The following is a 25894-nucleotide window of genomic DNA, read 5'->3' on the forward strand; positions in this document are numbered from 1 at the left end:
AAAAATATCTTACGTGATTTTTCTTAGTGCTTTACGGGAGCAATAGTGCTTGACAGTATACGAAAAAAAGTCCTCCTAACAAATTACACAAATATTATAAAAAATATTTATTTCAAAGACACATTTATCCTTATTTAAGAAACAATTTTAAACTAGGCTTCTATCAGCAAACTAAAAATAAAAGTGAACGATCTCTAATTCAAATTTATCTCTTAAACATACAAAAAAAATAGCAATTAAGTAAAAAAGGTGTCCAAAGAACATGTCCAAAAAATTGTATTGTTTCAGAGGGAAGAATATTTACAAAAATATGGTTAAGCATTGTTTTTTTTTCCATTGAGTATTTTTAACATTAGATCTAAGTTTATGGAACAACAATGCAATAAAACTGGGATTATATTTCTACAATTTGCAATAAAATATTGCTACAAAATAGAAAAGTATATGGCCTGTGAGTTACCTTTAAGTACTATCATTTCAATTTTTGTGCATTTATCTTTTCTTACACTTGCCTGGGGGCGGGAGGGGGGGAGTTAGGGAATTGTACTTTGAAAAAAAATAACAGGACAAATATTTTCTAGAGAATTTTATATGGACTTACTTTTTTTTTCTTTATAAAGGGTATAAAAATAGTGGTTGCAGTTTCTGGTTTTTGGGGGGGGTCGTTTTTACAAAATAGTAACAAAAATCGGAACAAGAGTAAAATCGGTATAAGTGTAATATATCTGACCGAAAATAGAAGGGTCTAAGGCTTTTATGTCGTAATTTCTGTACATTTAGGTCCCCCAAATGTAGTTTCTGGCTACATCACTCAATCGCTACTTAAACACGTTCTACATTTGCGACACGGTAAATTCGTCACTGCACATATTACCACATCACCACAACCATTTCATATAATCCCCTTTCCATAATTTTTATTTCAAAATAATCATTTTAAATATTTCTTTTATATTGTTGATTTATATTTACACATTTTAAGAATTATTAGACTGTTTTCAATTGAGTAAGTCATCTAAAAGAAAATAGTATTTTCTAAGAAAAAAATCATGGATTAAAATTCTTAAATTTCGTTTTCGAAGAAATCCACACAAAAAACTCCACACAAATGAAGAAACTTATTATTTTATGCATAGAAAAACAAGAAAAAAAAAGTTTTTTTTTACATTATTATGTTCGAAATATGGTGAACGATTCGATTGCATATTTTTTAAATACACACATCTACTGCCATCTATCGGAGTTATTTTTAATTACTATTTCTTCTATTATTCTGCAACGATCACTTCTGCTGCATTGAAAAATTAAACCGCGATACTCTTTTCTGCAGTTCCCTACAACTTTGAGCAATTTAATCTTGAAATAATGCCTATAATCTTTCACTTTTCAGCCCAAAGGAATTGCTTTATTTCTTCTCATTTTTATATTCGAATAAGGCAAAATCTATGTGACACGATTTGAGCTAGAGACTATGTGACGAGTTAAAGGTGAAACGTTTCGGACTATTTTTGTTTTTCTTTTCCAAAGTTACAAGAAAATGCTAGAAATTATGTTCAGTAATGTACTTTAAAAAAAAAAAAAAAGTAGAGTAGGAAACTTCAAGTTTATGCGTTCATAACTGTTAAAATCCAAAGGAAAGTATTTCGGAAATAATTTCAGTTCTTTAATTTTTTCTAAAGCTCTGCGTGAATGAATGTTAAAATTAAGTACTGCAACATATTTCACAATCTCCATTTATATGCAAATACCGTCCTTAAAAAAAAAAAAAAAAAAAAATAAGGAAAACAATGGGGCTGTTTCCTTCAGTCAAAAGAAGTACTTTTAGTCACTGAAATTGAAAGAATAAGTAAAAAAAATAACATGGACCCAGAAAATTCTTTCATTTTCCCAACAGTTATTTTTTAATTAATTTTATAAAATGTCCGATTTTTCAAACAAGGCGTGGTCTTGATGACGTCACAAATGATGCTCTTTGGCGCATCTTTCTACCGCGTTTCCACGTTATGGTAATCAAGCAGCGAATTAAAATTGCGCTCTACGCTTGCTATCAACCCTTTCGTTGCCAATACACGTGAGTAAAGATGCGAATTAACTATTTTGCGCTGTGAATGGCAACACAGAATGGCATTTCATCATTTGTGATGTCATCGGCAAGAAATGTAAACAATGAAAGCGCACCGGTTTATGCAATTTTTTAAAACTATTAAACTCAAACAAATTATTTAAGAAATAGTTAGATCCTATGTTTTTAAGCATGTTCTTTCAGAAAAAAAAATAGTTTTAAAATTTTGGAAACGACTCCGTTATTGACAAACTTCACAGAAAAGCAGTGTAATAAATATCGATTGTCAAATTGGTTAGTAAACGTACGGAATAAAAAATGACACAGTTCAATTTAAAATAATGTTGCCAGGGACAGAGTTACCACGTCTCAAATGTCTCGATGCGGGAGCAATCACGATATAATGACCCCAAGATTATTTAAAAATGCACAAGAAAAAATGGTTTTGTACTTCTGTTCATTTTAAACAGAAATATTGTGCACTAGTGGTACCCGCACGGCTTTGCCCGTAGTAGAAAATTAAAAGGTCTTTTGTTTCGCCTGTATATTTACAAATAATGTATGGTGAATTTCTCGCAAATTGGCTTGCCCATGTTAGGGTTCCACGTTATGATAACTTCGTCATTTACTCGTCTATCTTATGATAATTTTGCTCGGGAAAATGTTCTTAAAAATGGAATGGAAAAGGAATAAGATCAAATTTTCAAAAAATCGCTTCTAGGTGCACATCCCCATGCTACAAACTAACTTTATGCCGTATTTCATGAAAATCGGTCGAACGGTCTAGGCGCTTTGCGAGTCACAGAGATCCAGACATCCAGACAGACGGACATAGATCCAAACGGACTATCAGCTTTATTATTAGTACGGGTTGTGCGGGACTTTAATTACAATTAATTAACTTATACTCAGGTTCTAATTTCTGTATGATTATCTACGGTCACGATCCAAAAGTTTGAAAACTTTATCAATATTTTGTCCGTATTATATTGAGTTGACTTTCATCAGATGTAAATGTTGTAACTCCGCTTCAGTCTTAACTTTTCTTGATATGTTGTCATTTCATTTAAGTGCAACTTTTCTCAATTTAGTTTTTAAATTTGTATTGAGCGGATCTGGCAACAGACAAGAAACGTTATTACGCTAACATTCTGAGATAATTGATATCAATGTTTCTGTATATAGTGAAGTAAATAAATTCATACGAAAGAATCAAGTCTAGAATCTCAGCAGTAAATGTAGTGAATAGATTCATTTAACTACTTCGAAGCTAAAGCGAAGATTAGTTGCGACAACAATTAATATTGTTGTACTAGTCATCCGCAATGGCGTTGTTTCAAATATTCTACAAACAGAATCTGTTTTAACACATATTTTTTGAAAAAAATTTCGAAAAATACTTGTCTTTCAATAATATAAATATTTTTTAAATCAAACACAGAACTTGGTGCTTCTGCATATTTTAATGCATAAAGATAACTAATATAGAACAGGGGGAGAAAACGAAAAAGGAATTCTATCAACATACGTCCCAAATGGATTGACTACATGCGAGGAACTTCTCCAGGGGTAAACTCCGTGCGGAAATGGATGTTTCCCGCGAGGAACCCCAGCGGAAGTACACGCGGATTTTTATTACTCTTATTGCATTTTAAAAGACATGCAGTCTCTCGGGATGTCTCACGGTGGCTTTGTCCAACTTTTTTTTTCTCTATCTGCAGAATAAATGCGTTTTTGAAACACTCGAGCAAGTTTTTAGTATTTTCTTTGTTTACGTGTAAGTGAATAGGGGTTTATCTTTTACATTTTGTGTTTTTTTTAATGTAGAAGGGAAACAGAAGTAACGTTGACAGGAAAAAGATTTCAGTGATGTAAAACGATATAAGTGAAACTATTCTTAAAAGTTCTACTGCAGTGGGCAGTAAAGGGCAGTATCTGCAGAAATGAGTTTTAGATATATTTGAAGAAACGCGTTTAGGATTCAATACCAAAAAGAGGAAACTGTTGGAATTGTACGTTTATGTCGAGATTTTTTATTTCAGAGGAAGTCAAATAGACAAGCTTGTGCAATGAAGCTAACATACAATAAATAACAAAAAGGAAAAAAAATTGCATTTGTTACCCTATTTAACCAATTTTTACGCCAATATTATGTTAAATACTCAAATATCATGAATAGTTGTTTTAGTTTTTCAGCAAAAGCACTATCATATGTTTCTACTGAAAAATAAAAAGTTTAACAAGAAGTTCCGTCCAGAACCAAAGGAGCCTACTTTCCCGTATACCAATATCGAATTTCTATAGTATCTGATCATTATTCTGAAAATTAGCAAATTTTGCTCCAAGTAACTTTTGAGTGAATAGTTCGATTTGAACATTTTTTTTTATTTGAAAGACCTCGGCGAGGACACCCCATTGGCATGTTTGATTTTTTAGTTTGAACAAATTTTCGTTCAATTCTGAACAACTCAAAAAATTTAACAATAGCGCCTACAGAGAAAATTCAAGGCAAATATAAACCCGGAACTTAGAGGGGAATTTGTAGGAAAAAACTTTTGATGAAGAACCATGTATAGAAAATATCTTTTTGATTTGAACTGTTTTCCGTTCAATTTTGAACACTTCAAAACATTTAACATTAGCACCTACGGGGAAACTGAAACTTTAGTATAGATTCCGAAGTTAAAGGCGGATTTACTTCAAACAAATTTCATTGGAAATAGCGCTTGATGACCAACTCCCAACTTCGACTCCAAGATATTCGGGCACCTGACTCCGACTCCGAATCCTGCGCGCAAAAATTAGTCGGACCGTGACTTCCCGACTTCGTAGCTTTGGCAAAAATTTATACACGGAGGAAATATGACTGACTCCAATGACTCTAACTCTTGGAAATTCTTTTCCGATTGCTTTTTCCCAAAATAAGTCCGACCTCGACTCCGCAAACATTGGCAAAGTTGCGGACTTTAAGGGATAATGACCGATTCTAGCTCCGAGTCTTTGAATTAAAAATCTCCGGCTCCCGACTCTGACTCTTTTGTCCCAAAATGAGATTGACTCCGACTCCACAGCAATGGTTTTTACTGTGAAATAATGGGGATCAAAAGTACTACTTTAAGTCACTGAAATGGATAGAATGAGCAAAAAAAAAAAAAAAAAACATGGATCCAGAAAATAATTTTATTTTCCCAACAGTTATTTATTAATTAATTTGTGTTTATGACGTCAAAATGATGCGCTTTGCCGCGTACTCCACTGACGCGCTGAATGTTTAGGCTTGCTGTCTACTGCATAGACTAATAATAAGAGTAGACCGAGCTTTCTCATTCTTGCTGATAAAGAAAATTGGTTCATAGATGTATCATGTGACTAGTGGAAGGGCTTGGCGAAGATTTTGGCAGCATGGTTGCTAGATGGCAGCATTATCTATAGTTTGGCACTCGACATGTATTTTAAGACAATGTGTTTTCATTAAAAAAAACTTCCAGGTGCAGAGATTGAACTGTTTTTCTTTTAGTTATGCATTATTTTGACATTAGTAATAGTTTTTGATCAGTTTTCGGTAACTTTTATTTCATTTGGAGCTGTCAGCGTTGGCGTGAACGAAATGGCGTAAACTTTTTGTGTTAACGCAAAAATGTACTAATCGGTATCTTAAATTGAAACTGTAGGTAAAAATCTTACCGTTTTGCCGATTCTTCTTGGTCGCTTGCATCTTTTATTGCTTAGAGAGTTATTGAAATTCACTAAAGAAAATGCACAATACTATCTAAACGAAAAACTCACTATATTAACAAAATATTTACAACTTAGAATAACAAATTTACAAATCGGACTCCATAAAAGATCATTCTTCCGTGTTCCATCAATTCTATTTATTTTATTTCGCGCTGGCGTTGATCGACTGCTACTATTAACGCCCGCTGTTGCTAGGATATCCACCAGTCACATGGTTTGGTTTATGAGCAGCAAAAGGGTTGCCATAGCTCGGTCTACTCTTATTATTAGTCTATGGTCTACTGCGTTTCCAGGTTAAGATAATTTAGAAGTGAATTAAATATTGCGCTCTACGCTTGCTATCAACCCTATCGTTGCCACTGCATATGAGTAAAGAAGCAAATTAAATATTGCGCTCTGCGTTTATGGCAACAGTGAATAAAGGTTCATCATTTGTGATGCCATCTCAAAAGCGCAAAAAAATGAAATTGAGTCTGATCACCGATTTCAATATGTTTTTAAAAATAGTAAACTTTGTCAAATTATTTAAAAAATGGTCAAATCTTATGTTTAAAGGCATGCTTTTTCAGGAAAAAAGTACTTTTAAAATTTCGGAAGCAACCCCATTAGTGTTAATATGATTTATTTTATTTTCATTCTAAAGTTTTAATTTATGTGTTCAGTTTTTGGTGGAGAAATTTGGAGTCATTTTTGTTTCTGCATAAAATTATGCGCTGATTTTTTTTTTTTTTTTTTTTTTTTTTTTTTTTTTTTTTTTTTTTTTTTTTTTGTGACAATGAAAACTATTACTTGAAGTTCACATTTTATTGTTTCAAAACATTTTTGAAAGTAGATTAATTCATTTTTTAAATTATTTTTGGCAACAGGGGAAAAACAAACGATTTATTTATTTATTTATTTTTTTTTTTTTGATATGATGTATTTATTTTTATGAGTATATTAGTTTTACTTCTTTTTTTTTTCTTTTTAAAAGCAGTCAAAGATTTTTCATTTTAATGGAAAAAAATGTATTAGCTGCTTTGTTCAAAAGGTGCTGCTACTTTATTTGTTCGTTTATTTATTTATTTATTTATTTTTTCGCATCTAATTCTTCAGATGAGCGAGGCATAATTTATTTCTAGATATCAGCTTAAAATATTTAAGAAAACATGTTTGAAATAATTTGCGGTTTTAGCTAATTTTGAGAACATTGATCAGATACTAGCAAGTCGATATTGGTGCTAGATGTATCTAAATTGTCTAAACTCATAATTAATCATTATAGTTTTGAATTTTTTAAATCGTAACTGTAAAGTTAACAGGATATGTATAATTTAAATATTTTTTTTACACATCTATTTAAATTAATTTCATTTCAAACACTTTTATATTTTATCGTGGGAAGTAATCCAAGCGCGACGTTTTTATCCTCACAAAGTTTTGTCTGCACGAAGGTTTATCCAGGTGAAGTTTCGCCGCTGCGTGTAAGATTCCATTTCGTTTTTTAAAATAATAAAATAACGAATCTTGCATCACTGGAATAATTATTGATTTATTTTTTTTAAACCTTTTTGTGTAACAAAATATTTACAAAAAAAATGGAATATGGGCTGAATGTTTTTTCGACATTTTTTTTAACTTATGATGCGATACTAATTAAAAATAAAACATACCACACTTAGTGCGATTTATTTATTATGTTTTACACCATTCTTTGTAAAACAAATAAAAACAGCTCATCCTAATACGTTTTTAACCTTCCACACACAAATGAAATATAATCCCTGCCAAACCACAATTGACCGCGAGATTTCTAATATGAGATATCGCCTTCGAAAATCTTACGTAAGCATTTGTTTGACACCCCCTCCCCCTAAGTAAAGATATGTAGAGATTTTTCCCAACCCCCTCCCCCTCAGGACCCTTACGTAATTAACGAATAGCCCCTTATACCTTTAAGAATTTTGCTTTTAATACAATGAGGCAAAATTCTTAATCTGACTTTCCTCTTTAATATCTTTCATCCCTCTCTTCCGGCAGTATTTTCTAATCTTGGGCAATTTGGAAAAGGATTGTTTTGTGATCAGGGAAAATTCCCAAAAATTTTAATAACCCTTGCTTTAAAAGATATTACAATTGATTTATTAGAAATGCATTGCTATTTATCTAATTGCAAATCTCTTACGTTCAGGATTCAAATTTACAATTAGCCGCCTCTCATCATCAGGTATTTTTTTAGAACATTGCAACTTAAATTAACTTTATGATTATCATTTTCTGATTAGCAAGACTGCAATGAATATCATAATTTTCATCAAGTTAACAGTCATTCATTAAAAATCTTCATTATCTAATCAAACCTTCACATCGTTGAAACAAAAGCTAAAATCGACTATCATTTTCTTTCTCTAAATTTTAATTAAATGAATCGAAACAATAGTTTTTAATGTTACATTAAAAACAAAAAATGAATTTTCCAATATATCTCACTGAGTAGTATTTAATAACCATCTGTATTATTATCACAATACAATTAAGGCGTCCTATCAAATTCTAATTAATTTCTATGATGAAAAGCAAATCAAATCTTAATTTTAATTCAGTGGAATAAGATCAACCATTCTTTCATTATGAGTGTCATCGTGCCGTAAAACAATTATAAGCAACATGCATTCAATAAGTGAAACGATTTGAAAATGCATACATAATTAGACTTTTATTTTCCCATTGTCTTTTCACTGGTTCGAATAAAATGATTAGACAGTAATCTTGTGCATGCAAAATAAAGATTTAAAAAACATTTCTTTTAATAACTCTGCATGAATAAAGTACAGCCAGAATTAATTTTCTACAAGCGATGGATTTATTGAATTTTCGGTGCTGTCATAAACCTTTGTACGATGCAGACAAGTAATATCCATCATTCTTCCGTTTTTGTAATGTATTGTATACCACACACTGCTCTGGCGTTTCTTTCAGAGATGCAATGGTTGTGAGCGTATTGGATACTGTGACGAGCATTATCTCCGGGATGGTCATATTTTCTGTTCTTGGAGCTATGGCTCATGATCTGGGTCCAGGTACCAGCGTTGAAGACGTAGTAGCGAGCGGTAGGTATCTATTTTAATGTACAGTGCTGGTAAAAAAAAAAGCATCACCCTCGCATTTTCAACACAATGGGATTATGTGAGAAGTTTTGGTCGACCGATGAACGATGAATGTATGTGAAATTTTTCAAAACTTATGAAATGAACATTTAACAGCAGGAATCCGATCATTGTTCACGTAGATCGGGGCTGTTTCCGGACCAAGGCAAACTGCTGACCCCATGCTCATTTTTCCATTTCTGAATCTGCGTGTGAGTTTAGAGAAAAAAAAATGACTTAACCCCATGTCAATTTAAATCTAATAGCAGGATAAAGGTTTTTGAGCTGTTAATCACCAGTTTTGCCCTATGGCACGGAGCAGAATCATCCTGGAAAATGACGTTTGGAACTGAAGTAAAGTGATCCCGGATAGTAGGAAGCAATTTCTCCTCCAAAATGCCAATATGCCAATCAACACCTGAGCATTTACTGTTCCTTGCACAAAGTGAAGCCCACCCACTCCTTGATCCGAAATATATCCCCAAATCATCTGGGATACGGGATGCTTGACTGCATGTTGAATGCAGTCGGGATGATATTCCTCTCCTTTGCGGCGCGGGTGATGCAATTTTTTTTTACCACCACTGTAGTATACTAAATAGGGGAACATGGTACACACAATATTTGAAACAAGCCAAAATATCCTGCTGAAAATGACTCATAAGTAATATTATTATGAATGTCAATTCATGAATTTTTGTAACATAAGTATATTTTAAAAGTTTTTAATTGAGAAGCTAAGATGGATGGTTTTCAGCAGGGTACCTTTGTTTGTAATCGCGTTAAATTTTTTTCGAAGCAGTGAAATTTATTTTTATCGTCTGTTTGAAGGTCCTGGCTTAGCGTTCATGGCCTATCCAGAAGCATTGAGCAGACTGCCCATTCCTCAACTTTGGTCCGTCCTTTTTTTCTTCATGCTCTTTATTCTTGGTTTGGACAGCGAGGTAAGTCTTATTTGGTATTCTTAATCTGTTATATTAAGAGGTGGGCATGGAAATTCAGTATTGCAAAACCTTGCAATATACAGTAGAACCTCAATTAAGGGACACCTCCGAATAAGGGACACCTCTATTTAAGGGACATTTTTTCTGGTCCCAGTTCCTTTGAATAGGGACTTCCATGTATTTACCTCTAATTAAGGGACACTCTGTTTAAGGGACAGTCTCAAAGCCCAAAAAAATGTAAAAAATAATGTATAAGCGCATAAGAAATAAAGAATTTACTGGAATTCAAGTGTCACTATTCCTCTAAAAATTATTTGAGGTAAGTTTGACATAAACATATGTGAAGGAAACAAAAAATGTATTTTTTAAAAAACTTGCTGAAATTAAAATGCATAATTTGCCCTCTCAACAATTTATTCAAGTTGGTTCAGGGCCGACGAGGAGTTCAAGGCAACTAATTAGCTTTGTATATAAAACTTAAGAAATTTGAACATTAATTGTAATTATCATAGTATTACATTGTAAATTACGTAACATAAAGCAAATACATGTAATGAATTACTTCAAAATTATTTCTGTATGCTGCAAAACTTTGCCATTACAAATTTATTGATTAAATTTTTATTAATAAAAAAATATAAACCTAGAAATTTGAATAATTATGAATTTTATTTAACACTAGTGGAACCCGCACGGCTTCGCCCGTAATAGCAAATTAAAAGGTCTTTTGGTTCGCCTGTATATTTACAAATGATGTGTAGTGAATTTTCTCGCCAATTGGCTTGTGCCCACGTTACGGTTCCACGATATAATTTCGTATCTCGCCAATTGGCTTGTGCCCATGTTACGGTTCCACGTTATGATCATTTCGTAATTTATTCGTTCATCTTACGATATTTTTTTTTCTTAAAATTGGAATAGAAAAAGAACAAAATCGAATTTTCGAAAAATCCCTTCGAGGTGCACACCCCCATGCTACATACTAACTTTGTGCCAAATTTCATGAAAATCGGCCGAACGGTCTAGGCGCTATGCGCGTCACAGACATCCTACAGACATCCTACAGACATCCAGACATCCTCCGGACAGAGAGACTTTCAGCTTTATTATTAGTAACTAGTGGAACCCGCACGACTTTGCCCGTAATAGAAAAAATTAAAAGGTCTTTCGGTTCGCCTGTATATTTACAAATGTATGGTGAATTTTCTCGCCAATTGGCTTGTACCCGTGTTACGGTTCCACATTATGATAATTTCGTATCTCGCCAATTGGCTTGTGCCCATGTTACGGGTTCCACGTTATGATAATTTCGTAAATTACTCGTTCATCTTATAATATTTTTGTTCTTAAAATTGTAATAGAAAAAGAACCACATCGAATTTTCGAAAAATCGCTTCGAGGTGCACACCCCCATGCTACAAACTAACTTTGTGCCAAATTTCATGAAAATCGGCCGAACGGTCTACGCGCTATGCGCGTCACAGACATCCTACAGACATCCTACAGACATCCTTCGGACAGAAAGACTTTCAGCTTCATTATTAGTAACTAGTGGCACCCGCACGGCTTCGCCCGTAATAGAAAAATTAAAGGTCTTTTGGTTCGCTTGTATATTTACAAATGATGTATGGTGAATTTTCTCGCCAATTGGCTTGTACCGACGTTACAGTTCCACGTTATGATAATTTCGTATCTCGCCAATTGGCTTGTAACCATGTTACGATTCCACGTTATGATAATTTCGTAATTTATGATAGTTTTTTTTTCTTAAAATTTGAATAAAAAAAGAACCACATCGAATTTTCGAAAAATCGCTTCGAGGTGCACACCCCCATGCTACATACTAACTTTGTGCCAAATTTCATGAAAATCGGCCGAACGGTCTAGGCGCTATGCGCGTCACAGACATCCTACAGACATCCTACAGATATCCTACAGACATCCAGACATCCTCCGGACAGAGAGACTTTCAGCTTTATTATTAGTAAAGAAGATTATGAGACATTTTCAGCATTTTATCTTAAGTGTTAATAGTTAATTCTTATTGTGATATTATACTACTAAATACACGGCATGTATCAATTCATCCACCTCCGAATAAGGGACACCTCTATTCAAGGGACAAAATGTCTGGTCCCCTTAGCGTCCCTTATTGAGAGGTTCAACTGTATAATAATAAATCTCTGAACACTGAACTGAAGGGGGGGGGGGGAATCGCCGTCGTTGGTTGAGTCAACCGTATGCATTTAGTTAAGGTCGAGACATTTTATTAATACAGTAAAAACTCGCTACAACGCTATCCGATACAACGATAAATCCCTCTACAACGATAATATTTCGTGGTCCCGGTGAACTCGCATAGGAATTAATGTTATCCTCCTCTCAATATTGCGATATTCTCTACAGCAATAAACCCCTGTAAAGCAATGTTTTTTAAAGTTTTCAACCCCTCTTTATTACGATAATTTGGTTTTCAAGTACAGTAAAATCCTGAAAGTGTAAGAGAGCAAATAGTGGAGAAGAAGACGATGAGGAGGAAGAAAATGTTGATGATGATAATACGAGTCCATCACAATCCTTATTATCGACCCAGGAAGCACTTCAATCAGTCAAATCTCTGCGGACATTTTTTTCAAGTCTTCCATCCACAAACGAGGATCATTTGGACTCAATGTATACCTTGTTGGTTGACTTAACAGTCAAAAAAGCGGCCAAACAAACAAAAATATTGGATTTTTTTTTTCAATAAAAACGGATTTGAGGTATGTTTACGAGCTTATTTTCGGAATTTATTTCAATTGATAGTAATATTTAATCATAATTAACACCTTGCCAATAAATGTATTACAAATATACTATATATAATAATTTGCACCTAGGTAATGCATATACTAAAACATTTAAATAAAAAAAAACCTATTGTATTATCAAAATATATAGGCCCTCGATATAACAATATATCCCTCTACAATAATATATTTCTTTGGTCCCCAAAATATCGTTTTAGCGAGATTTTACTGTATATATGTTACCGTAAAGTACAAAATCCGTTATTTTATAGAATACCTAGTTATTTTATGAAATAACTGATCGTGTCCGTTAAAGTGTAAAACTCTCTTGTATTTCACAGTTTAACTAGTTATTTCATAGAATAAAGATCTGCAGCCCATTAAAGTGTAAAATAATCTGTATCAGATATCTTGCACGACAAATACATTTACCTTCCACCCCTACTGCCTTTATGAACTATTCCAAGCCATAGGGAGAGTACTTGTTTAGCGTGTTGGCGCCAGTTTTTGTTTAGAAATAATTTTCTATGTAATTCCAAGTGTCATTTTAGTAATCCTTGTTGTAACAAATGATTTATGGGACGTTTTCTTAAATAGCATTTATACGCTGCATAAATTAGATAAATTGCTTCTTTTTCATTTTAATTGTCTACCATTAGTTTATTTATAGAATACCTAGTTATTTCACGGAATAACTGATCGTGTCCGTTAAAGTGTAAAACTCTCTTGTATTTCACAGTTTAACTAGTTATTTCATAGAATAATGATCTGCAGCCCATTAAAGTGTGAAATAATCTGTATCAGATATCTTGCACGACAAATACATTTACCTTCCCCCCCTACTGCATTTATGAACTATTCCAGGCCATAGGGAGAGAACTTGTTTAGCGTGTTGGCGGCAGTTTTTGTTTAGAAGTAATGTTCTTTGTAATTCAAAGTGTCATTTTAGTAATCCTTGTTGTAACAAATGATTTATGGGACGTTTTCTTAAATAGCATTTATACGCTGCATAAATTAGATAAATTGCTTCTTTTTCATTTTAATTGTCTATCATTAGTTTATTTATAGAATACATATATATATCTATATATATATAGTTATTTCATTTTAGATATTTTTTTTATTTTAAACTTTAACTGTCTCTCATTAGTTAGTTTATAGAACACCTAATTATTTCATAGAATGACTAGTTAAAGTGTCAAATAATAACATATTACACGCGTTAACGGACACAATCAGTTATTTCATGGATTAACTAGGTATTCTATAAAATAACTGCATTATATACTTTAACGGTAATATATATATAACCTTTTATAAGAATAATAGATATAGCACAAGGTCCTTTCTTAGTTTCGGAATTCAAATTAATTTTAAAAATTCGAACGGTTTTTTTTTTCTTAATTTAAAGAGTTTACAGTATAATTTTTAATAAAAACTATTGCTTACTGTTAACCATTACTGAAGTTGGAAGGGCTGTCAATTTTCCGAAAAGTACTTTTCGGTTTTGAATAAATTTTATATTTATTATTAAAGAAAAAACTTTCATTTTGTACGGAATTATTTTCTTACTTTTATGAAAAAAATAATATTAACTACAGTTCAATTGAAACTGAAGAATAAAAGAATTGGCCGATATTTAACTGGGAAACTAATTTATATTTAAATCATATTTCATGTCGATTGAAACGTTCATAAAAACTATAGTACACAAGAGAAAATAAGTCGAACTGAGCCTTGATTAAGAATAATAGTTTTCGTTGAAAAATCGAAAAATTCGAACCTTTAAAGCACGCTTCGAGGTGCATCAGGACCTGGCCCAAGGTATCTGTAATTTTAAAAAATCGTATTACTGGACCTTTTCATCTGACTAGAAGAGGACCAACAGACGCTATATGAGTCAGTGAGAAGCAAAGGAATGTAAGTGACAAAATTAAAAACTTTGGAGATAAACGTGCAAATGGTAGGTGAACCTCTCCTCTGTCTTGTGGCAAGAGATAGTACTAGTAGCTCTAATAGGTGCTGCTGCACAACATGATTTCGAATTTTTTACTTCCTTTTACAAAAAAGGAAGTATTGTATTCGCAAAAAAAATTTCACTCAAAAATCGACCTTATTTTCCATTTTACTCACCCCCGAATGAATATTGATTTTTTTTTTTCGACTCGACCAGACGTGGATAACACTTTCAGGGGCGGTGGTTGCGCTGTGAAACCACTAATTTATGAATTTTTTTCTCTCTTTTTTCTGAATTTTTTGAATCAAAATCGCTTGAGTCCTCTTCTTTTAAGTTCAATGAACAACATTAGATGGCAGAATAACAAAAAAAAAATTTTTCGCAGGTTCAATTTCTTGTTCAAATCATCAAATTTTCAATTTTTCGTTTACCCCAAAAATTGGAATAGTTTTCAGATTTTAAAATTTTTAATTAGCGCTGAAAGAGTGAATCATTTTTCTTCTTTTTTCCTGAGGTAGTCAATCATATTGTTCGAAAAGATTCAAATTCATTTTTACATGCATAAACATGTTTTTGTCCTTTCCCAGGTGGGGGGTGTGAATAAATGGGGACACCACCCCCAGTGAAAAATATTCTGAAATAAATTTTTTTAACTGAAAAATCTATGTCTAGATAATCAAATAAACCCATTCGTGGTGTTTTTTCTTAAGATTTCTCAAAAATTAATGACGCGCCCCCGAAAGGGATAAGGGCCTAAGAACGTATAGACACGCGAAATATACATTTTGACGGTTCCCGAGTTAATTGCAACGAATTTTCTCGTAACGTCTGTATGTACGTATGTATGTATTTATGTGCGTATGTAACTCAAGAACGGAATGTCTAGAAAGTTGAAATTTGGTACGTAGACTCCTAGTGGGGTTTAGTTGTGCACCTCCCTTTTTGGTTGCATTCGGATGCTCCAAAGGGGGTCTTTTGCCACTTTTTGGGGGGAAATCATTGTTAATTTCGATGTAAACTCAAGTGGTGTTATAATTTGGCGGACACTTGGCGATATATCGCCAGCCTTTTGGTCGCCAAGTTTTGTCGCCAACTTGGCGAAAAATTTGGCGATTTTTTTTTATAAATCTGTTTCAATTTGGCCACTGCTGATGATGTTTAGAGAGTAAACTATTGAATCACATTAATATTGCCAGTAATGGGGAAATGACATTGAATTGGAGTAAAAGGAAGTAATGTGATGCACACATCAGCTCGTTTTTAATGAAAGCCTACCTGGGATCTGAACTTTAAACGCTATTTGCTCGAAACTTTAAATAGTCCACTTACATCCCTTTGCTTCTCACATCCTCATATGATTCATCTTTTAAATTCATTAAATCTTTTTTCTTGTATAAAAATTATTTTTGTTTTCTCTTCTTTTTTTCATATTCGTCTTCAAGTTTGCGCTGATGGAAAATGTATTGACTAGTTTCTGTGATGAATATCCTCGACTACGCAACCACAAAGCCAAGTTTTGTACATTTCTGGGCATCGTCTGTTTCCTTTTAGGTCTTCCCTGTGTTACGAAGGTAAGAACATTTTAAAGGCAAGAACAAAATTAGGTCTTCAAATGGTTTTGGTTTTCTTTGAACAAACTTAACTTCTTAATCTTTTCCTGCTCTTTGTTCAGCTTATTTTTATTGGTTTTCTCTTTTTGAATTTTTTGTTCAGTCTAAATATCGGAGCAGTGTTTCAATGAAACCTACTTTAAAAGTAAATTTTATAATTACTTTAATGAAAATTTTTTTTTTTTCTCCTAACTTGAAAATTGATTTAAATTTGCATTTTTCAGAACAAGAAAATGTTTTGTTAGAGCTCTTTTTAGAAGGAATACTTTTCTTACCAATTTTAAAAATTATCTTTCGTCGTGAGCTTCCTTTTACAAATTAAACTAAATGTCCAACTTGTATAGCAATATTATAACTTTCATTAGGCATATTATCAAAGGAAAAGCAGTGAAATCATTTTATTAAATTTTAAAAATATTTAGAAAACGTCCTTATTTAGCTAAATAAGTTGTTAAAATACGTTTTTGAATTGCTTTTGTTAAGAGTTTTTTAATTTTTTTTTTTAACTTAACTAAAAAATTATTTATTAAATTATCTTTTTAAATTTTATATGATAGTTTGAACCCCACTTTACTTCCAAATGTATTTGGCAAAGAAAAAGTGTCACTTTTCTTATTTCCTTATGCAAAATTTTTCATAAATTTTCGTTTGGATTGTAATTGTAGACTTGTAGTTACAGTATCTCTATGTAGTTACTATGTAGTTACAGCTCTATGCCAGGGTTGTCAACTGCTCCGCGGAGTTTGCAGAGTTGCTCCGAAAAAATGGCGAAACTCTGCGGCTCCGCAAAGAAGCTCTTTTTGCTCCGCATTTCCCGGCGGAAAGTTTTCAAGCTTAAATTTTGCTATTTTATCATAACTAACATGTAAATATGGAAAATTACCAGGGTTGGCAAGTTTCTGCCAAGGCGGTTAAAACCACTGGTAGAAACCGGTTAAAGCCGGCATGGCAAAAACCAGTTTCTGCCACATTTGCGGCAGAAACTGGCAAAAACTCACAAAATGACAAAAAATTAATTATTGACACACAGTAGAAAATACATGGAAAAAATAACTAATTTGTTAACTAAAGCACAATCAATTGTTACATTGCAACAAATGTTACATTGTTTGGACCCTGCAGTTGCCTCTTAGAAAAGGTGGTTTCAAAAATCCAAACAGTTTTCTCAATTTAATGTGCACAAATGAGGAACTTAAGACTATTCTTGCAACAGAAGAGCTAGCAGGCAATGCATCAAAAAACAAGCAATATTCGTGAAATTTTCATCTGTTGTATATTTTTTCACACTGCTCCACCATCTAGTAACTGGGAAAGTGGTAAAAATTGAACTAAGTTTCGAGAAATGCAGCCAATTTGTTTTGCAAAGCTGTGACTTTAGGTACATACAAAATCTAGGTTAATATTGGCAAGTAAATTTCTGACTCTTTCTTCTTGAAGCACGTGATATTTCAATCAGAAGCAGTTTAGATGAAGCATATAAAGAGAGCAAATTACAATCAGTAATTTCCTGTTTTTAGTTCTGTATGTCACTCCTCTTGCATAAGAACCCATCTGATTTTTGTCCTTTGTTAGATTAATGCAAATATTACGAGCATCTACAGTTGAAAAGTTCCCTTTCCAAACTAAATCAAGGGCATTAGCATAGGATTTTATTTTTTTAAATGATGAAATGAAGTTTGATGTCTCAGTTTATTTGAACAAATATCATTTAGTAATTACTTTAAAAGTTAAGTAAAGTTAAAGTTATTAAAGACACTTTTAAGTTTTTGCCAGTTTCTGCCAGTTTTTACCGGTTATAACCAGTTTCTGCCACTGGCACGGCAAAAACTAGTTTCTGCCGGCAGAAAGCCAGCCCTGGAAATTACAGACGCTTATACTCAAAGATTGAAATAGTGTTTAAATTATTAATTAAAAAATAATTACTTCTGTACTCGTGTTTAAGATTATTAATTAAAGCTATAAGACAATTTTAGATAAGTAGTTTTAGTTGTTTTTATTGATTTTTATACAAAATGCCAAACTGCTCCGCAAAATTTTTAATTGCTCCTCAAAATTACCACAGATGTTCTTCAAATTATTTTTCCAAGGTTGGCAATCCTGCTCTATGCTTATTTTATGTCAGGATTTCATTTTTCTTCAATTTATGCAAAGCAGTTTTTCTACAATCAGCCAAGAATGCATATTGCACATACAGTTAGCAGATATGCATGCCAAACATCACACAATCCTGTTTGTAAAGTAATGGGGTTGTTTCTTTCAGTCAAAAGTAGTACATTTTGTCACTGAAATTAGTAGAATAAGCAAAAAAATATAACATGGACACAGAAACTATTTTCACTTTCCCAACAGTTATTTTTTAATTAATTTTCTTAAATGTCCGATTTTTCTAACAAGGCGTTGTCTTGATGACGTCACAAATGATGCATTTTGGCGCATCTTTCTTCCGCGTTTCTACGTTATAATAATCAACGAGCGAATTAAAATTGCTCTCAACGCTTCCTATCAACCCTATCGTTGCCAATACACGTGAGTAAAGATGTGAATTAAATATTTTGCTCTGTGAATTGCAACACAGAATGGCAGTTCATCGTTTGTGATTTCATCGGACAGAAGCATAAACAATGAAAGCTCGCTGATCAAGTAATTTTTTTTAATGTTAAACTAAAATTATTTAAAAAATGATCAGATCCTATGTTTTTAAGCATGCTCTTTCAGAAAAAATACTTTTAAAATTTTGGAAACGACCCCATTATTTAGCAACAAATGTATAAGCTCATGGAATGTAATATCAGATTGCTGGAAGCATTTTCAAGTGTATTAATTAACTATTGACGTGTATATTTTAGTATATCTCAAAAGCAGTCAAAATGCTACGTCATTAATTTTGTAACACTCTGTATTTTCTTCTATTCTAAGGGAGGTCAGTACGTTTTAGAGCTAATGGACAAATATGGCGGTGGTACAGCTGTTGTGTGTATAGCAGTTGTGGAAAGTATGGCAATGGCTTGGCTTTATGGTAAGTTTAATACTTGTAAATTTTAATAGAGTAAACCCTCAATAAGTAGTCAACCGTTTAAGTGGTCGCTCCGCTTAAGTCGTCGTTTTCCTTTGGTCCCGACAACGTCTCATTCCCAGTAATGTAAAATAATCCTCTTTTAATGGCCGCCAAATTTAATTTTACCCCGGTTAACTAGTCACTCAAAAATTGTTTTCTAAAATTCTCTTTTCTTATCGGATCTCAGAAAATAGCGTTAGACTTAGTTGAAATACTGTGTGATAGTGATTTTTCCTTGAAATCTCGCTTCTCACTTCTGGTCATTCAAAGCATACATCTTGCTGCGACTCTGTCAGCACCAATCATATGAATCAAACTCCATCCAGCAAGACAGACAAAAATTTAATGCTTGGAGCACGTTTGTCAGTATTTAATATTCGTTAAAGGTACGACAGACGCAGAATTTAAAGCTTGAAGCACGTTAGAAGACAGATTTATTTTCAGTAAGTTCATCAGTCAACACTGATGGATTGTTTTAATGAAGAGTAAGTACATGAAAATGAGTTATTATGATTAAGTAACGTAAAGGGTGTCCCAAAATTAACGCAAGATTTGAATTTGCCACAATTTTTGCTGTGAATTGTTCGCAGCCACGGAAAAAGAACAATTTGACAGCTGGGAGTTTAGGGTTAGTAAAAATGGAGTGTTATGTTATTATACAGTCAGGGAAACAATTCAATCACTGCATAAGGAATTTCCTGTTCGTGTACTCTCTGGTTTCGGTGATACGAATTGTACCCTAGATCGTGTGATTTTACATCATTAGACTTCTCCCTATGGGGTTATTTGAAGTCAAACGTCTATGTCAGCAATCTCAAAACCACCTGCGCATTACCTAATTGCGATATCGAGCGCCAATAACAGTCAACTGCTTGACCCGCCCAAACTTTCATTATTTTTCAAATAATTGTTCGATAGTGAAAACGCAATTATAGAATCGAAAACGCTCCATTTGTAATAACCCTATACCCTCAGCTGCCAAATTGTTCTTTTTTCAAGATTACCCACAAATTATTGCAAAAATGGCGGCAAATTCAAATCGTGCGTTAATTTTAGGACACCCTTTATAAGTAAAAGAAAATAAAATTAGATAACTATAATGAGTGTTTTTTCCTTCTTTTTAAAGTTTCCACTAATTTACAGACATGGATTACACAAGCTTTTAGTTTTTCTCACTGAATTCTACAGCTGTTCATGAATGTACTTATGAGAAGTTTTTTTTTTTTTTCCTTCCTTATTTCCCACTCCACATAAGTAGTCATTCCGCATAAGTGGTCAAAATTTTTTGTTCCCTCGAGTGACGACTTTTCTTTTTTAGCTATATTTCTTTCTTTTTTTTCTGATTTCATATGACATTTGCAGTAGTGGTCATGTATCTCTGCCATTATACCATTATGAGTATAACATTCTTTTACCATGATTTAGTTAAAAAACAAAAAACAAAAAAGAAAGAAAATATAAGCAATTTTTAATGTTGTATCAGAAAAGAAATTAGTTCAACAAATATTTTCGATAATTTAATACACGTTTTCCCCCCAGGTGTTGATCGATTTTGCGAGGATATCAAATTTATGCTGGGTAAAAAGCCCAGTCGCTACTGGAGGATTACATGGAAAATTACTGCCCCAGCTATTCTTACTGTAAGTTCCAATTTTTTATAAATTCCATCTTTTGTTTCTCCGACTGTGAAATCATATGTTTGATTTATTTAGCACATTTTTCGCTGAGAAACTTTTCGCACACACATAATGAAAGGAACTCATCTAAAAATAGTTACTGTCATATAGTTGTACCTGCCTCACACTTCACCTAACCCCCCCCCTTTCCCTTCCCTCCTCGTGGGCTGTATAATACAGGCATCAACTGCTATGTAACTGGAAGTATTTAATGCTAGAATAAAAAATCGTCAGCATCACGCGTGGACGGTGCTTAGGGGCCATTCATTAATTGCGTAAGGATCCCGAGGGATAGGAGGGGGTGAGAAAATTTTCTACATAACCTTACTTTGGGGGGGGGGGGTTTCAAACCCATTCTTACGTAATATTTTCCAAGTCGATATTTAACATTACAGGGTTCGTACGGGTCATGGAAATCGTGGAAAGTCATGGAAAAAAATAAGCGAATTTCAGACCTGGAAAAGTCATGGAAAATTGAAATTTTCATTGAAAGTCATAGAAATTTTTATTTGAAGTCATGGAAAAATGTCCTGGACAAAGAGAAAGTAACTAACTAAAAGAGCATTAGAAATCTTGAGTGATTTAACACTTTAGCGCATAAAAGCTATTCCTATTCCTATTCAGAGTCACAACTGACTACAACTGTATTTATGTCGAGGAGGCCATACTAAGTGCCTTGCCTCCATTATTTTTTATACCGATAGATGGCAGCACCATCACCGGATAGAACAGTTCATGAGAATTTAGAACTAGTCCAGGAGCTAATAGCTGCCTGGTGCTAGCACCCCCAGAGGTATCGTTTCACTTGGAGGACATTGAGACCACGAGCATATTTAACGTCACCCAGTCCCCTTTAATGACGACGATGGGTCTTCGACCATCGAGGTTCGAACTCGGGACCCTCCGGCCCTGAATCCGACACTCTACCAATTGGGCTACCACGGCCCATAAAAGCTATTAAAAGTGGAAAATTGAACGATCCCAAAATCATATCTGCATTTTGAAATCTCATTGCATCCACTTCTGCCGCAGCTGCTTGCCTTTTTTTTTTTTGCGATGTGATTTTTCTGCTTGGACATCACTGATTTTGAATAAACTGTTATTTTCAACACTTCTTATGTTTCATATTCTGTAATAGCGAACTTGCATGTTCTTTCTTGGTTTTGCCACGCCCACTCAAAAAAGGCAGTTCAATTGCATCCGAGTTCGATTCCATCACTCGTAAGAACTTTATTATTAAATTTATCAGAGTTTATCTTAATTTATTGAAAATTTTAGAAAATAAAGATCTTTAGTCAGACGATAGAATACAGAAAAAGAGGAATTATAACACTCTAAAGGAGTAGTGCCCAACATACGGCCCGCAAAACTAATCCATGCAACCCACTGCAACGCTCAATATCTGGAATTTCTGAACCTATTAATTTATATCCACTTGAAAATGTGCAAATAAGTAAACAAGACAAGTATACTTTTAAATCAGAAGATTGAAGAAACCATTCAGGAATGAATCAAAAAAGATCTGGTTTAGAAACTTAAAGAACTAAACTATGCGGCTTTACTTTAAAGAACCAAAATACTGTCAAGTTACGTGGATGATTAAATGCTCTGTTGACACTAAAAGGCAACTTTTGAATCAAATTTATTGAAACTTAGTGATGACTCACTCATTCAACCTTTGTCCCATTCAATATCATTCTGCCTGTTTATATATTAAAAAAAATGTTACATATTTAAGTATCATCATATTCGTTTCACTGCATTTTTACATTGCTTAAATTTATATGATGAAGACAAATAAGAATAGTTTAGTTTTTTAAGTGTACACTTATATTTTTTCCATAACGAGTAAGTGCTTCAATGAGGCTATGGCATTCATGTAGACGTTTTGTTAATGCTCATTTCCAAAAATTAGTAAGTTTGAGATTAAATAGTGCTATTCTTTTCGTGTAACAAGGTCATGAAAATGTTCATTGAAGTCATGAAAATGTCATGGAATTTTTTCATCCAAATAAAGTATGAACCCTGACATTAGAAATCGCGCTGTCAAGAGGTTTGACAGGGATAATATTTCATTTGCGTCTGGAAAGTAAAAAACATATGATGAGCTTTTTTTTTTTTTATTATTTATTTTACAAAGAATGAATAGTGTAAAATATAATAAAAGAATTGCACTGTGTATGGAATGTTTTATTTTTAACGAGTATCGCATCATGTACAAAAAAACATTCAGTCCAGATTCCAACCTTTTAGTACATATTTTCTTATGCAAATAAGTTTAACTTAATAATAGCGAATTTAATAACGATGTAAGTGATGTAAGATTCGTAATTTTAGTATTTTGAAAAACTAAATGGAATCTTACGTAAGAATAGGGGGGAGGGGTTTGAAAACTCTTACGTACCCTTACATGGGGGGAGGGAGGGTCAACAATTTGCCAAAATCATCCTTACCTAATTAATGAATGGCCCCTAAGGCACTTCCGCAATTTTCGAGATGTGCCCTTTTTTTCCTACCTTGCGATTATTGAAATGTGTACACCCCTGCACAGTTTTATTTTCCTAAAAGTATTTAACTCAAAGATATTTGTAAAACATTAACAGAAGAGCTTCCTTGAGGAATGAGGCTCCATTGAAAACACCCAAGGGGCAAGAAACCCGGTGCTACCTTCCGTTACGGCTGAAAGCCTTCGTAATAAAAAAGAAAAACTTTCACTAATTACATGTTTCTATCTAAAATATGCAATTCCTGTAAGTACCCTCCATGACTATCCTTAGGCTCTTAACATAAAAAATACTTTCTAAAAACTTTCTAATCACAGACCCTAAACTCCGCGATAACACTAAATATGCTCTTTTTCAAGAAAAAAAAGCAGTTTTATTTACGGAAGAAAAAAAGAACTTTTCCCACCCTTACGTTGAAAGTGAACGTATAAGTTTTACCCCAGATAGCGCTTATACTAAAAAGTTCTTTTTGTCTATAGAATGGTAACCATGGGAGGGAATATCTATTCATCCAAGGGTCATTGGCGCCAGAAAGTGCTATTCTTCGAGAAAAACTTGGAATATAAGAATAGCGTAATAGGTCCCTTGGTGCGTGGATAGGCGGCGTTTTGCAATTCCGTTTTGAATAAGAGCCATTTCGCTTCAAAAATCGTAGCGTTAAATCTTTTTATCAAAGGAAACTCGATTATAGTGCCAAAGATATCTGGGTATAGAATGTTTTTCACTTGAACGAAGCAGTAAACATTAAGAATTTTTTTAATTATTTTTGTGAAAGTACGCAATGCATCGGTTAGTTGTGATGTTCGATAACAGCTGTCCAAAACTTTAATTCTGAAATTAAAAGAAAAATAAATAATAATAATTTGAATTTTGACATCTTGAATTCAAATTATGTTTTTCGCAATCACGGGTGCGTGTATGTAGTCGTGTGTGTTTGTGTGTGGGGGTATGTGTGTTTGTGTGTGGGGGGTATGTGTATGTGTCTGTGTGCAGGCATAAATGTGTGGGTAGTTGTGTGTATGTGTTTGTGTATGCGTGTGTATGTGTTTGTTTGTGTGTGCGTGCGTGTGTATGTGTTTGTTTGTGTTTGTGTGTGCGTGCGTGTGTGTGTAGTTGTGTATGTATGCGCGTGTGTGTAGGACATGGATGCAACCCGGAGACGGCTTTCGCTAGAGGAGCAGCATCGTGAGGACCCGATCGATGGTGATGCTGCAGAGGGTGGCGGTGGGAAAATAAAATCAAAGGACATCAAAACAGTCAAATGAAAGCAATAAGCAATTGTGATTGCTCAATACACCAATGAAAACAAGATATCAGAGCGCCGGATATCCGTTATTTATTTATTTATTCATTTTATTTTATTTATTTATTTATTTTACCATGTTGGGCATGGTCAAATTTTGCATTTTTTTTTAAAAATCATTTTAAAAACTTCTCCGTTTATTCTTCCTAAAAGGACGTTTGAATCTTGTTCCTATCTTAATTGCAACTAAAGATGTAATTATTTTTTTTCCATGCATTTAACTAGTATTATACTTAACTTTAAAACTTTAAACGAATTTTTCTCCATGATGCAATTTTCCCCGATTTCTTCCCCGTTTCTCTTTAACTCTTTTAAGTCAAGAACCGATAAAGATAAAGTAATGAAATTTGGCGCATTATCTTTTTCAAACAGTTTACTTTAATTTTTATTCCGCGAATTTGAAAAAAACGTTTACCGCAAAAATATAATTTTGTTTTTTAAAGTATCTTTGAATTTTTCGATATTTTTCTCCAAATATTTTGATTTTTCATTGAATTAATATTTTTAAAATCGCCGAATAAAAATTAAAGCTTTGATATTTGTGAATAATTTTTTGGAAAAAAATTGAAAATTGACAAAGAATATTTTGAATCATAGCGATTTAAAACAACCCTATTAAAATAAATAATAACTAAATTTTTTAAAAATATTTATGCTTTGATTTTGCTTATTAAATAGATGGTGAATCAGTGCAAAAATATTTCAAAACTCTAAACTATTAAACATTTTTTTTTCTTCAAAATGTGTCCCGTACCCCCTTAAAGGAGTTAGAGAGTGGAATATATTTTAACAAAGCAAATAATTATATTCAAAGACAGAAGAACATTAGCACCCGATATTAATCAAAATAGTTGCATACAAGTGCACATAACTTGCATGGCACAGAAAAAAAGCTTGCAGTCCGTTGCCAATCGGCAGACGAGAAATATTACAATAAATGAAACTAAGGCTTTGCACTGAGATCTGCCGGATAGGAGATTATTACATTTAGATCGCCAACAAACGCCTGGTTTGAGCCGCTTTATAAACAAGGTGTTCCGGTTTAAACTGCAATACCTCTTTTTCGCAACCGTTAGTCCTAGATGCATACTTCAAATTGCAAAAATGTTCAAAATCAGATGCAGGGTTAAG

The 25894-nt window shown here is 33.2% G+C and overlaps 1 protein-coding gene across 1 annotated transcript in view; it reads left to right on the forward strand.

The window, feature by feature from the left end:
- LOC129227390 (sodium-dependent proline transporter-like) overlaps nt 1-25894 on the forward strand; it is a gene marked incomplete in the record, with an annotated part of 96150 nt that overhangs the window by 39034 nt on the left and 31222 nt on the right. Inside the window, 5 exon segments of the mRNA XM_054861944.1 lie at nt 8759-8889; nt 9757-9869; nt 16058-16186; nt 19142-19241; nt 20820-20920. Coding sequence (XP_054717919.1) covers nt 8759-8889; nt 9757-9869; nt 16058-16186; nt 19142-19241; nt 20820-20920 — 574 coding nt within the window.

Source organism: Uloborus diversus, chromosome 1 (assembly GCF_026930045.1).
Source record: "Uloborus diversus isolate 005 chromosome 1, Udiv.v.3.1, whole genome shotgun sequence".
Taxonomy (NCBI): Eukaryota; Metazoa; Arthropoda; class Arachnida; order Araneae; family Uloboridae; genus Uloborus; species Uloborus diversus.